Source organism: Loxodonta africana, chromosome 19 (genome assembly GCF_030014295.1).
Source record: "Loxodonta africana isolate mLoxAfr1 chromosome 19, mLoxAfr1.hap2, whole genome shotgun sequence".
Classification (NCBI taxonomy): domain Eukaryota; kingdom Metazoa; phylum Chordata; class Mammalia; order Proboscidea; family Elephantidae; genus Loxodonta; species Loxodonta africana.
In genome coordinates this window covers 21,573,535-21,588,359 of record NC_087360.1, presented here as the reverse complement: position 1 = coordinate 21,588,359, position 14,825 = coordinate 21,573,535, and the positions used below count along the sequence as shown (strand labels likewise).

The 14,825-nt window shown below is 53.4% G+C and overlaps 1 protein-coding gene across 9 annotated transcripts in view; it reads left to right on the top strand.

The window, feature by feature from the left end:
- MED15 (mediator complex subunit 15) overlaps window positions 1-14,825 on the top strand; it is a 73,884-nt gene that overhangs the window by 49,120 nt on the left and 9,939 nt on the right. For 4 of the 9 annotated variants that reach the window (XM_064272380.1, XM_064272379.1, XM_064272381.1 and 1 more), the window contains exons 6-9: window positions 3,493-3,722; window positions 5,236-5,550; window positions 7,109-7,228; window positions 12,746-12,865. In XM_064272380.1, coding sequence (XP_064128450.1) covers window positions 3,493-3,722; window positions 5,236-5,550; window positions 7,109-7,228; window positions 12,746-12,865 — 785 coding nt within the window. The remainder of the gene's footprint in view (window positions 1-3,492; window positions 3,723-5,235; window positions 5,551-7,108; window positions 7,229-12,745; window positions 12,866-14,825) is intronic. The other 5 variants (XM_064272384.1, XM_064272382.1, XM_064272385.1 and 2 more) reach the window with 3 other exon arrangements.

Here is a 14,825-nt window from a genome sequence, read left to right as displayed (position 1 = left end):
TTCAGCTACCTTTTTCATTTATTGATAGAGAAGATTTGAATAACGTAATGGGCAAGCTTAATCTAAGGATGTAGATAGAACAAATGCATTTATAAAAATAAACCGTAAAGCAAGTCTCAACAACATTCAACGTATTATTGTCATACAGTGTTCTCTGACTATAGAAGTAACAAGAAGATTGAAATTTTTTCTCACGCCCATCAGAATGGCTAAAAAATGACCACACCAAATGCTGGCGAGGATGCAGGGAAACCGGATCTCTCATACATTGCTGATGGGAACGTAAAATGGTACATTCTAGAAAACAGTTAAGCGGTTTCTTTAAAAACCGGGCATGCAACTACCATATGACCCAGTGTTGCATTCTGGGCTGTTCATCCCAGAGAAATGCAAACTGTTCACACAGAAACCTGTACATGAATGTTTGTAACAGCTTTGTTTGTAATAGCCCAGAACTGGAGGCCACACTAGATACCTTTCAACAGGTGACTGGTTAAAGTGGTATGTCCGTGCTGTGAAATACTTGGCAGTAAAAAGGAACAGGCTGCGATACAATACAACCGGGATGCATCTCCAAAGAACTATACTGAGTGAAAAAAGCTAATTCCAAAAACTTGCATCTCGTATGGTTCCACTTACATTACATTTTTGAAATGACAAAATTTGAGAAATGGAGGACACACGAGTGGTTGCCGGGGGTGCGGGGTGGCGTTGCTGTAGAGAGGCGGCAGCACCTTGTGTCGTGGGAACTGTTCAGTGGCTTGATGTTGTGGGGGATATGCTGTCATACCCTGATGATCTAATCGTGCAGAAATAAATGCATGCACACATGAGCACACATCCTAACTGTGATTTTATACTATGATTTTACAAAATGTTACCATTAGGGGACACTGAGCAAAGTGTACAGGGATCTCTGTATTATTTCTCCTTTATTTTTTTTAAGAGCATTATTTTACTGTGAATATATGTGGCAAAAAAGTTGCCATTTTAAGCATTTTTAAGAGTACTATTCAGTGACATTAATTCCATTCAACGTGTGCAACTATTACCACTATCTTCAGAAGTTTTTATCAACACAAACAGAAACGGTACTCTTTAAGCAATCACTCCCCATTCTCCCTAACTCCCAGTGCCTGGGAACCACTGTAAACTTTGTGTCTATGCATTTGCCTATTCTAGATATTTCATGGAAGTGAGATTATACAATATTTGTCCTTTATGTCTGACTTAATCAGTGTAATGTTGTCAAGACTCATGTCTTGGCATGTATCAGGACTTTCTTCTCTTTATAGTTGAGTAGTATTCTTTTGGAGCCCTGGTGGCACAGTGGCTAAGAGCTTGGCTGCTAATGAAAAGGTCAGCAGTTCGAATCCACCAGCCGCTCCTTGGAAACCTTATGGAGCAGTTCTACTACGTCCCATAGAGTCACCCTGAGTCAGAATCGACTGGATAGCAATGGGTTTTGTTTTGTTTTTAAAAAGAATTCCATTGTGTGGATATACCACGTTTTGTTTATCCATCCTGTTGATAGACACTTGGGTTGTTTTCACCTTTTGGCTATTGTGAATAATGCTGCAGTGAACATTAGTGTATGCATATCCGTTTGTGTCCCTGCTTGTGTCTTGGGGATGTATACCTTGGAGTTGAATTGCTGGGTCACATGGTAACGTGGTTAACTTTTTGAGGAATCACTGAACTGTTTTACAGTTCCATCAGCTGCCCCATTTTACAGTTCCGCCAGCAGTGGATGAGGGTTCCAGTTTTTCATCATCCCCTCCAGTACTTGTTATTTTCTGTTTTTCTGATAATATCCATCCTAGTGGGTATGAAGTAGTATCTCGTTGTTTTGATTTGCATTTTCATGATAATGTTGAGCATCTTTTCATGTGCTTATTGGCCATTTGTATATTAAGTCTTATCCAAGTCCTTTGTCCATTTCCTAAATGGAGCCCTGGTAGCACAGTGGTTAAGAGCTACAGCAAGCTAGGACTGTTAACCAAAAGGTTGGCAGTTAGAATCTACCAGCCACTCCTTGGGACCCCATGGAGCAGTTCTACTCTGTCCTGTAGGGTCACTATGAGTCAGAATCAACCCAACAGCAACAGGTTTTTGGCTTATTGGCCATTTATATATTAAGTCCTAGCCAAGCAAGTCCTTTGCTCATTTCTTAATTGGGATGCCTTTTGTTATTGAATTTTAAGAGTTCCTTATATGTTGTAGATATTAAACCCTTATCAGGTTACGATTGCCAAATACTTTCTCCCATTCACTTTCTTGATACTGTCATTTGATGCACAAAACTTTTTTAGTTTTGATGAAGTTCAGTTTATCTTTTCCAATATATGTTTTCTTTTGTTGCTTGTGTTCTTGGTGTCATATCTAAGAATCTGTTGTCAAAAGCAAGGTCTTGAAGCTTTACCCCTGTGTTTTCTTTTGAAAGTTTGTTTTAGTCCTTATATTTAGGTCACTGATCCATTTTGAGTTCATTTTCATATACGGTGTGAGGTAGGAGTTCGGGTTCATTCTTTTGCATGTAGAGATGTAGTTGTCCCAGAACCATTTACTGAAGAGTCTGTTCTTTCCCCATTGAACAGTCTTTTTGTCCATAGATGTATGGGTTTATTTCAGGATTCTCAGTTCTGTTCTATTAGTCTCTATGTTTGTATCCTGTTTAAAGTACATTTTCAAATTGAAAGTATAAGTCCTCCTACTTTGTTCTTTTTCAAGATTGTTTTGGCTATTTCAAACCACTTTATTGAATATAATTTGCATACCATACAATTCACCCGTTTAGAAGTACACGATTCATGATTTTTAATATATTCAGTGTTGTGCAGTCATTGCCTCAATCATAGAACATTTCATCACCCCAGAAAGAAGCTCCACTGCACAAAAACTTGTACATGACTGTGCACTCTTAATACCAAAAAATAGAAATGACCCGAGTGTCCATCCAAACCAAAACCCATGACCCAAGTGTCCATCCAGTTGTGGTATATCCATACAGTAGACTATTAATCAGCAGTAGAAAGGAATGAAATACCGATACATGCTACAACGTGGATGAACCTTGAAGATACCATGCTGAGTGAAAGAAGCCAGTCACAAAGGACCATATAGTATATAATTCCATTCATAGGATGTGTCTGTAACTGGGAAACTTACAGCCTACGACCAGGCCTCTTGTCCATCCAGCGCAATTAATTGACATTTTTCTTTACCCATTGGCTGTTACAGAGTAATTCATCGTAGTAGGTCCCATAATAAACCCAAATGCTACTTCCCACCATACCTGTGTCTCCGTAGTAAATGATGTGTTCAAACTAGTGAACGTAACCTGTGGCCTGCAGTCGTCCAGGCAGTGGGCTCCGTCTGAATGTCCTTCCTGCCTGTGATGGCCGTGGCCCTTTGCTGCTTGTCGTATCTATTGCTGTGCGGCCCTGTGGGGTCTGGAGAACGCCGTGGCTGACTTCGGGTCTCCATCTCCAGCCCAGCTGCAGCTCCAGCAGGTGGCGCTGCAGCAGCAGCAGCAGCAGTTCCAGCAGCAGCAGGCGGCGCTGCAGCAGCAGCAGCAGCAGTTCCAGGCGCAGCAGAGCGCCATGCAGCAGCAGTTCCAGGCGGCGGTGCAGCAGCAGCAGCAGCAGCTCCAGCAGCAGCAGCAGCAGCAGCAGCAGCAGCAGCAGCACCTGATCAAGCTGCACCATCAGAACCAGCAGCAGGTACCAGGCTCCCCTTCCCGCCCTCCGCGTTCTCCTGTCGCCCGCGAGCCCTGGGCGCGCTGCCTCGGTGCTGGCCGCGGGGGCCCTGGGCGCGCTGCCGCGGTGCTGGCCGCGGGGGCCCTGGGCGCGCTGCCGCGGTGCTGGCCGCGGGGGCCCTGGGCGCGCTGCCTCGGTGCTGGCCGCGGGGGCCCTGGGCGCGCTGCCGCGGTGCTGCCTGCGGGGGCCCTGGGCGCGCTGCCTCGGTGCTGGCCGCGGGGGCCCTGGGCGCGCTGCCTCGGTGCTGCCTGCGGGGGCCCTGGGCGCGCTGCCGCGGTGCTGGCCGCGGGGGCCCTGGGCGCGCTGTCTCGGTGCTGCCTGCGGGGGCCCTGGGCGCGCTGCCTCGGTGCTGGCCGCGGGGGCCCTGGGCGCGCTGCCGCGGTGCTGCCTGCGGGGGCCCTGGGCGCGCTGCCTCGGTGCTGACCGCGGGGGCCCTGGGCGCGCTGCCTCGGTGCTGGCTGCGGGGGCCCAGAGCCCACCCGCCGCCAGCCCCCTCCTTTGGCTCCTCGTGGCCTGGGGACGGTGAGGAGGAGACTTAGGGGCAGGGTGCGGAGGGGGGCCTCGGTCAGGCGCAGTGTCTGGCGCGGGCCTACTAGGCGCTGAGGTGCTGGGTCAGCGGAGGCTTCTGGGCGGAAGAGACTCAGGGGAGAGTTAGCCAACGCAAAACGTGAGAAGCCCACACACTCCGAGGTGCGGAATGCTGGTCCCAGCCGGGGGTGGCACTCCTCCTGAGGACCTGCGCGCCTCCGCTCGGCCTCTGAGCGCTCGGGCGGCTGGCCACGGTGTCATCGACTCCCAGCTGGTGTTTGCAGGGGGTGGCGTGTCACCTTGGAAGCTCTGTAGGAACACGGTTTGCAGTCACAGTCCAGACACGTTCAGCACCTACTGTCAGGTCACACGGCCCCTCCATCCCCCGGCTTCTCCAGGCCTTAGCTTGCCGGTCCCCCCTCCCCAGCTGCCACCCTCCTGTGCGTCTTGGAGGTCTTGACTCCCAGAACTGATGGTGGACCTTCAGGCCCCACCTTTCCGTCACTTCCGGAAAGCAGACGTCGACTGTCCTCGTGAGGCTTGTACTGCTGACTGCTGAGGCACAGACAGGCATCGCTGGAGAAGGCTTCAGGAATCAGCAGTCACCCCAGCACTTGTCCTTGCTTGGGGGGCTGCACCTATCCTCTAGTACCCTATGCCTAACCATCTAGATACTTCCCTTTACCCTTCTTTCATGTTCTCCAGGCACAGAGGTGGAGGGGCTCGGTGGCAGAGCACAGAGGCACACTGTGTGTCCGCAGTGTTGACCTCAGGGGCCCAGAGCCCCTCTGTGAGCAGCCCGTTCCCTTCTCATTAGAGAAGTCAGCCCAGGCAGCCATCATTGCAGGTTGTGCCACTGCCCACGCGGGCTTCCTGAGAGCACGGCCAGCACAGGGCAGCTGGCACCCCCGGGGGTGAGGGGGCTGACCGTTGCTTGTTCTGTCCCTAGATACAGCAGCAGCAGCAGCAGCAGCTGCAGCGGATGGCACAGCTGCAACTACAGCAGCAGCAGCAGCAGCAGGCTCTGCAGGCCCCCCCAATGCAGCAGTCACCAATGCAGCAGCCGCAGCCTCCGTCCGCCCAGGCGCTACCGCAGCAGCTGCAGCAGATGCATCACCCGCAGCACCACCAGCCGCCGCCGCCGCCACCCCAGCAGCCGCCAGTTGCTCAGAACCAACCACTGCAGCTGCCGCCACAGTCTGTGCCATCCCAGGCGCCAGCCCTGTCGGGACAGATGCTGTACACGCAGCAGCAGCTGAAACTTGTGAGTACCCACAGTGCAGGGCAGGGCACAGCTCTGGGCAAGGGCGTTGGCCACTGACTCTGTTGGCAGCTGTGCCTGAGGATTTTCAAGTGCACATGGCACTTCCTCCTCTTTCAAGCATTGGAGCTCAAGCAAGCCTTTCCCACACCCACCCTAAGGCTGATTCCCCAGCGCAGCTCGGCCGAGAGTGTTGCAGCCTGAACGCTGCTGTTCACGGTGCTGCTCACTGCTTCTGGGGGCGGCTGCTTATTTTCCAAGCTTTGTGGATGACCTTAACGGTGTCCAGGGACAACTTGAGATCTTGGGTAATCAGAGCCACAAGGCACCGCGCATATTCTTGCTTTTGGGGTGGGTGTGCCTCCTTCGTTTGGTGTCACCCATGGTTTGCTAACTGCGCAGTTACAGCCTGAGCACAGATCTCTTAGCCCGGAGGGAGGTATTCTATGAAAGAGTCCCTGGGTGGTGCAAATAGTGAACACTCACTCGTCTGCTAACTGAAAGGTTGGAGGTTCGAGTCTACCCAGAGGCATCTCGGAAGAAAGGCCTGGTGGTCTACTTCTGACCAATCAGCCACTGAGAACCCTGTGGAGCACAGTCTTACTCTGGCACACCTGGGGTCGCCGTGAGCCTGTGGAGACTCAGCAGCAACTGGGTTTGTTTTCGTGTGTGTGTGGTTTTTATTATATAAAATACCGTTTTCTGTACATGTTGCATCCTCTGTACAAAACAAATCACAGCAGTGACACACAGACAACAAAAAGCAGAGCCAGCGGAGTGGGGATAGCCTGGCTGAGGGGCCGCTTTTACCTGATTTTTGGTTTACTTTCTTGGTTCTCGTGACCTTTCCTGTTTCCCACTCATTGAGTGGAGTGGAGTGGATGAGGCCACACTGGTAGGGTAGATAGAGGCCTCATACAGGAAGGCCAGGAGGCTAGGGAAGGTCCCATCACACAGCTGTCACCTACAAGCCAGCCCACCGCCCAGACCTCTGGGAATTGTAGGACCTGAGCTCCATGCACCCTGCTGCAGTTGGATCTGGTGGCATGGATGGAAACTTCCAAGGAGGGAGCCACACTTTTTGCAGCTTGCCTACCCACTGGTTCCACAGCTGCCCTGCTTGTCCTCTGGGCTCTGTGGCCCAGGCTCACCTTTCTTCCAGGAGTCCGGGGCTCAGTACGGTTGCTTGTGGCTATCATTGTGCTGGTCCAGAGCTGAGCGAGCTGGGCTGTGCTGTCCACTGGGGAAGTTTTTGCTTCTTGCGGTGGTCACCAGTGGTGATGGGCATATGCAGGTGTCCCAGCAGGAGCAGCGCTACTTCTCGCCACAGTGGGGAGCAGTGGGGCTGGGCCATGTGATCTCAAGCAGGCTGGGGTGGGATGTTCTGATGAACCTGTGGGCTGTGGGTCAGAGAGGAAGCCACATCATAGCCAGTGATGTCGTGAGAATCCTGTCCTCCATCTCCGGAAAAGCTTTGAAGTTAAAAGCTTCCACAGAGATAGTGGGTGCTCTGCCCTCTGCCCTGGGTGGCTCCTCAATGAGTCCTCTTCCCCCACTCAAGGTCCGAGCGCCGATGGTGGTACAGCAGCCACAGGTACAGCCGCAGGTGCAGCCGCAGGTACAGCAGCAGACAACAGTACAGACACCTCAAGCCACCCAGATGGTAGCTTCCGGAGTCCAGGTGAGGGCCCTAGAGCCACGGGGTCTCGTAGTTCCCCAGCAGGTGCATGCCCACACACGCACGGAGTAGAATTGCAGGTGGCACTGCAGCCTGGGGTCCTGGACGGATTTTGAGGCCTCTCTCCCCTCTTGTACTCTTCAGGGCGAGAGCTCCTCCAGGAACTGGCCCTGGTCCTGGACCGGCCAGCTCTCCTCACGCAGGGCCTGATCCACAGCAGCTGTGTCGTGCACAGGCATTTCCTCCTTTCTTTTGCTTCTTCCTTCATCTTCCCTTCCCTTCCCACAGAGTGACAGAACGTGCATTTGAGAGGGGAGAGTTCAGCGCATTCCATCTGACCCTCAGCTTCGGTCTCAGTCTCCGAGGTCAGGGCTATGCGTGAGGTGGAGAGCAGTTCTAGAAGCCGGGGAGAGGCTGAGGGCAGCCGTGTCTCCTGGAGACTGGGCCAGCCCCAGAGATGCTGCGCAGTGGGCCAGAGGGCTGCCTTCACCTTTGCTGGCTCTGGCGAGTACAGGAAGAGCGCCTCTGCCTCCATTCTTCCCCGCAGTCAATAGGCTTGCCCTGCACGTAGGACCTGGCCTGCGTGTGGTCCATAGGCCTTGCGAGACAAGGAGTATGCACGCCAGCTCTACTGGGTCGCATCAGGCATAGATGGGACAGAATAGGGACTGCTTATGAGGAGGCCTGATCCTCATTCCTGTCTAGAGGTTGGAGAGCCAGGCCATGTGGTTTCTTGGAAGGTCCCCATCACCCTTGTGCTGGTGGTGAGGGGAGAATCTTCCAGACTGGGACCTTCCTTGTTCTTCCTGTCTCCATCCAGTGGTGGAAGCACTGATAGTCCCAATTCAGAAGCAGAGCCTTGGTTTTGGAGTCAGACTGTGTTTGCTTGTGTGACGAGGTTTTTGGGCCCAGCCTGACAAGCAGTGTCAGTGCCATTCCTGTGCCCCCCTTGTTCACCATGTATCTGCTACAGTGTCAGTGGCTCGGCGCCTCAGGTTGTATGCCTGGGGGGTGGTGTGTTCACGTTTGTATCAGACACCGGTTCCCAGTGTGGGGGGCAACCTGTGACAGCCCTTCTGGTCCCAGCTACATTGTCCAAGTCCCTGAGCAGCTGCCTGAGGAGGAGAATGCCATCTGAGGGAATCGAAAGTGTCTGGGTACTGACTGCTGAGCCCATCAAGCAGCCGCCGTCATCACTGGACTAAGTAACTGGAGCCCAGGGCCCCCTCATCCCCACTGGCTCAAACATGGTCTTGCGGGAACTGTACTGCAGACTCTGTGCTTGTAGTTGGGGGAGGCTGCAGCCCTGTGTGCCGAGGTTGGAGTCCGTCTCTGCCGCCACCAGCTGCGTACTCTGAGGCAAGTTGCTCACTCAGGCTCTCCCTCCGGGTCCTCCGTCTCATGGCAAGGCCCTCCTCTCAGGCCCTAAGAGGAGGTGGTGCATGTTCAGAGTCACACAGGGCGGCACAGGGTGACTGGCCACCGGCAGGAACCATTGCCCTTGGCTACTCTCGAGCCCCCTCAACTATCACCGGGGCCACCTGTGCACGCGCTCCAGTGGGAGAGACAGGGATGGCGTTCACTCAGCGGAAGGAGGAGCAGAAGACTGCGGACGCGCAGTTCGCAGCTGTGGTGTGCTTTTAGACCAGACGCATCGCTTCAAGCTTCTTTATCTTTTGCTTTGCTGGTTCTGGCTGCTGCTCTGGGTCTTGCCTCCGTAGCCAGTGCAGCTTCGTGGAGGGTGGCCAACCTCTCTTCAGTGTTCTAGCAACAGCAGGGTCCCCGCGAGTGACTTGGGTGTGGCCAACCTTCCTGAGGCAGGATCTTTGGATTCACAGCCTTCTTTGGAGAGCTGGGTTGATAACGGTGGGCAAAACAAGGCTGCAGATGCTGTGATTCAGAAGTTCTTATGCGGCGACTGTGTAAGATTAGAAAAGTGAGAGATGTGTAAATTAATATGTGTATTACTGTTGTGTGCCATTGAGTCAGTTCCAATTCATAGACTTTCTATAGGACAGAGTAGAACTACCCCATAAGATTTAGGCTATAACCTTTACAAAAGGAGATCACCAGAGCTTTTCTCCCGCAGAGCCACTGGTGGGTGCAAGTCACTGACCTTTCGGTTAGCAGCTAAGACCATTAACCATTGTGCCTCCAGGATGCCTTTAAAAAAAAAAAAAAAAAACCCACTGTTGTCAGTTCCAACTCATAGCAGCCCTGTAGGACAGAGTAAAACTGCCCCATAGGGTTTCCAAGGCTACAAATCTTCATGGAAGATCTTTCTTCCACGGAGTCGCTGGTGGTTTCGGACCACCAGCCTTTCGGTTAGCAGCCAAGTGCTTTAAACACTGCGCCACCAGGGCTCCTTGAGAAAGTATAAATAAGCAAAGGAGAAATGTTTTGGTGTCTTTTCTTCCTAGTTCTCTTCCATTTTGAAGCCATGCTGCATGTAGGATTTTATATTCAGGTTTTTTCACATGTGGAAGTAAAATACTCATGAATTAAGACCTGCTGGTAAACGTTACTTGAATGGCAGTGATTTTTCTCCTGTGAACATATGCCACTGTCCCTCATTACTCTCTTGTTCTAGAATCTTGAGTTCTTTCTACTACAAGTGACACCGTGATTCCTATTTTGACGTTTGGCTGACTTCTGGGTTGTCTCCTGAAGTGAATTACTGGGTCAAACGGCAAAAACATGTTTGGAGCCCTTGAATGCTGTTAGCCAGTATTTTAACCAGGGTCCAGAGATGCAGCGCTTCCTATGAGGTGTCCACAGTGGACATTTGTTCACAGTGACCACCTGTTGCAGCTCCACAGAGACCACCCAGCTGTCACAGGAACCCTGCAGAGCAGGCTTCTTGTTTCATCGAACACATACTGGGTTTGGGGTCCTCCGGTGGCCTTGGTCCAAGAACGTTGACCAGCCGCCCTTTTGGATCATGCTAGAGGGAACTGGGGAGCCCTCAGCTGGGACTGTAGCCACAAGGCGTCTTGTACTCCAGGAAACTCAGGCAGCCCTGCAGCGTGTGTGCGTGGCTGTCTCCTAGCTGATGCTTCTCAGGTGGCTGAGGACAACCACACCACCCTGGGAGGAGGGTCTTTGTTGTTGTTTGGTGCCTCTGAGTTGGCTCTGACTCACAGTGACCCTATAGGACAGCATAGAACTGCCCCATAGGGTTTCCGAGGAGTGGCTGGTGGCTTTGAACTGCCAGCCTTTTGGTTAGCAGCTAAGCTCTTAACCACTGCACCACCAGGGCTCCAGGGATCTGCCCTTAGCTCCAGCTTAGCTGCACTGACTTCCAGTTCCTCCCTGAACTCTCTGTGACCACACACACAGGACAGAAGCTGAGAGGAACATTTCCATTTGCAAACAATCCCTCTGGGCTTTGGAGGGTTTTTTTAACTTTTTTTTTTTGTTCAGTAACTATGATATTTGGCAGTATGAAAACTATAATGCACGAGTTATAGAGAATTGTCTTCACAGACAGACATCCGTCATGGGTGGGCTCATGTAGCTGTGGTACAGCTGCTCTCTGGTGGAGCTTGGGTGGTGCAGAGAGGCCCTCCAAGGCCGGCGCCCGCTGCATAGGGGAAGGGCAGACCCACGACCTGTGGGCAGGTGCATGATGTTTTCTCTGGGTGGACAACTGCTGGCAGGTTGTACAGTGTAGCTAGCATCTCTTCAGAAGAAGATTCTGTTGGTTGGCGGCCTGCTCATCCAGCTCAGTAATGTGACTGGTGTGTTTTCATTGCAACTCGCTGTTCAAAGAAAATAAGGCTTCCTTATTAGGATTTCTCAGTTACAAGAGAAACAGTCAGTAGCAAATTAGATTCAAGCTTTTCTTCCCATGGTACTTTTTTTTTTCCTGGGAAAAGAGTTTGTGCGTTTCTCATGCCACCAACCTTACTTCAAGGCCTCTTCTCCTTCTCTGGAAGGGGTGCTGTTGCTGCTACCACCCTCTCAGGTGGCTTCCGCTGAGGGCAGCTGGCCAGTTGTAAATGGCGTGGCACCATTACTCCAGTGCCTGCACGCCCCCCATGCTCTGTAGCCGAGATCGGGAGAGCTATATCTGGCCGCACCATCAGGGCAGGGCCTCTGGCAGGAATAGACCCTCCTCAAGCCCTGAGGACACTGAGCCTTTGAGCACCCCCAGTCCCCATCCCACTTCTGTGTCTGATATGCGGGGGAGTGGACGGTGGGCCCAGCAGGATCATTCCCTCATTTTGGCACACAGCCGGGGTGGGGGGTAACTTCCTCAGCCCCTGCCCCCCACCCCAGGGAAGTTCATTTGTCCAGGGCTGGCTGCAGGAATGTCCCCTCCAAAGTCCCACTCCCGCAGCTGCTGCCATGCAGCTCTGGCTGGCCCCTGCTTGTGCTCACGCCTCCTGGCTCGTAGGGCCTGCTGCATGCGGCCCACAGTGTGCATTGGGGCACATGCGATGCGGGCACTGCCCACAGGCTGCTCTCCTCCAGTGGCTCCATTCTCTGCAGACCAGCTACAGCCTCCCGGAGCTGGTGTGCTATTCTGTGGCACCGTCCTGCTTTTCTTCCGAGCTTGGCCGTGTTACTAGTGCTGAGCGCGTGCAGGCCCTGCCCTCAAGGGACCAGACGAGGCCTCCATCCCCCTGACCCAGGGCCCACAGTGAGGGTGGTGGGGCCTTGGGAGCCCCCCGCTTGAGTTCCTATGAGTGCAAGCCAGGCCAGGAGCCATGGCTGCACCAGGCTTACCACGTTGCCTTTATAGTTCAAGAAGCACACATTCGTAGGAGCACAGTTCCAGCCCGCAGTGGAGCCTGGAACCTGCAATCATCTGGGGTGTTTAAGAACAAATCTGCCCATTCTTTCGGAGGGAGCTTTCACATAAACCCCTCTCCACATCCTCCAGGCAGGTCCCATGCTTCTCCCTCCCACCTTTCCCCCTTGGTTTGGCTTTTAAAGACCCATTTCCTGAGTGTATTCCAGAACTAGGAGCCTGAGAGAGGCCCGGAGGTGATGAGGGACAGGCTGAGTGCAGGTCCCCAAAACTGTTCTCCGGTGGCTGACTGAGGAGAGGAAACAGTGTTGCAAGGGGCCGCTGAAGGTGGGCTGTTAGTCACAGAGAACTGTCCTTGTAGCAGATTTGGTGAAATGTCATCATGTTTTTGAGGTCTGACCCCAGTAGCCTGCTCTCCCACAAACCCACCTTTGATTCTGACCACTGCTCCTGTGGGCTCACCAGCAGATCAGAGGTTGTTCAGGGTGACACACGAAGGCATGAGCCCCTAGAACAGCCTGGAGGCAGCGTTCTTGGGGCTCTTCTACATTCCTGATGCCTAGACAGGCCTGTGGATGCTGAGGGTTTGGACATGTAGGCGGCACACCTCACTTCCTCCCCCCATCTGCCTACATCCCGCCACCTTCAGAGGCACCTCGCTGTGGGCACTCGGTCCCAAAAGTGCACGCGCTGCGCCTCACCCTGCCCGTGCACTGCGTTTCTGTGTTGCGATTACTTTGTCTGTTGTCCCTCTGTCCCCAAAGATGATCACCGCAGCCATGGCCCAAGGCGGGATGCAAGTAAGAGCCCGGTTCCCGCCCTCCACCGCTGTGTCGGCCGCACCACCAGGCGCCCTTCCCACGGGCGGACAGCCCCCGGCTCAGGTATTTACCATCAGCACACTGCACCCCTGCAGGCAGCACACACCGAGGCCCCCAGGAAGCAAAGGGTAACTTACCCTCCTTCCCACACACCGCTGTCATCACAGGAACATGCGTTTACAACTGCCGGCAGGGTGCCAGCCAGGCTTCACCTTTCTTTTATCTCATGAGGCAAAACCCAGTGTATGTTTTTTGGGGGGATATAAGCAAAATATGTTTTTTATTTTTCAGCTTAATATTTTGGAGAGTTCTAATGTTACCATTTTCTGCAGAAGATGGGAGCTCCGTATCTTTTCGAGTACTTTAGTGTTTTGGATAGTTACACCCAAACCTCACCCAGGGTCATCCATCTCTGCTCCCCACCTTGGCCTCTCAGCAGGGTCCTGAGTCCCAGGGCCCTTTTGGAAACTCACTCTCCCTGCAGTGTTGATGACCTTGTTCTTCCTCCTGGCCAACCCTCCCTACTCCTTGGTGGCCCACCAGGCACAGTATCTGTTCCCCTCCCCACCCCCCCGTGGCGCCCAGCCTCTGTTCTGGGCCTTATGCTGCTCAACTCTCCTGTGCCCTTCCCTTCCCCCACACCCCCCTGGGGTTCTCCCAGGCATCTCAGACTGAGATGGGAAAACACCCAGCACCACCACTCATCCTCTCCTTCCTGCCTCCCATCACCTGCACATCCAGTCGGCCCAGGCTGTGTGGACTGTGCTGACTAAACAGGTGTTACTTACTCTCCATGGTAACAAAAGTACAAGCCAGGGAGGTAGAGGGAGGGGAAGTGAGGTGAAGCTAGTGGCTGAAATACGTGCTACGGAAAATTGGGTCACCCAGAGTCACGTTTTGTGCGGTGTATGACAGAAACATCACTAGAAGCGCCCAGCCCCCTGCGCAAGGGCTTGTTCCCTACATTCCACTGTCAGTGCCAGGTACACCTGGAGCTTAGGCCTGGTACGTGCAGGACAGTGTGGCAGCATTTGGGAACTCTTCCTTGTCCCAGCAGGAGACTGAAGCCAGAGGATTTCTGCAAAGACAGACAGCACTCGGGCGAGACCCTGGTTTTGTCCAGATTTGTTTTTTAAAGCAGGCTCAGTCGTGCTTGCTGGCTGAGGAGAGAGGAGACCCAGACAGTGTTCAGAGAAGGAAGAAAGCAGGTGGAAAGGGGCTCTGGAGTGGAGGGCTCTGCTGCTTGCGGCATCGCTCTGCAGCCCTGGTCTGCCCCTACCTTCCCACTGTGGCCCTGCCCTGGTACCCTTCCCTCCTCACACCAGGCCCCTGGGGGGCCCCTGCACCCCAAGGTCTCCTGCTCCGCTCCTTCAACCTTGATTCCTGTATCTCATCACTCAGCTGCCCCTTCATGAGGTGGTGGCTCTCACGGACCCGCCGACGTGACCAAAGGTGCACAGCACAGGGGTGATGAGGGAAGAGGCTGTCAGATGGGCCCTGAGAAGCAGTAAGAGTTGCCTCCTCATCAGTGTGGGTGGTTTTTACACAATACTGCTCACCAGTGATGTATTTTTTTAAATTTGCTTTTCTCAACATTTCAGTTCATGAGAAAACAGAACAAACCAAGTGTTTTTTCCGTCTTAGGTTTGGGACCTGAGCTCCATTCTCTGCCCCTATCCACCTCTGCACACATACACACGCCCACACGCACAGGCAAAGGCCTGGCCAGACTCAGACATTTTCTCCTCCGGCCTTGAACCCCAGGCCCACCCTCTTCCCAAATCAACACGTGCTCCCTGTTCATGTTCTGCACCTGCCTCACACCCTGGGGTCCCCGCTCTGGTGCTGGAGCCAAGAGGTCTTGCTTACCCGGTGGGCCCCATGTCTACCGACTTAATGTTGGACCAGAAACACGGGTGCTCAGAAAGAACCTTCGGTGCTGCGCACCAACACCATGATCTCATTGCCCACCTCAGAGTGGCATCAAGTTCCCACTTCCTGTGGGTGGGCAGGGCTGCTGGGG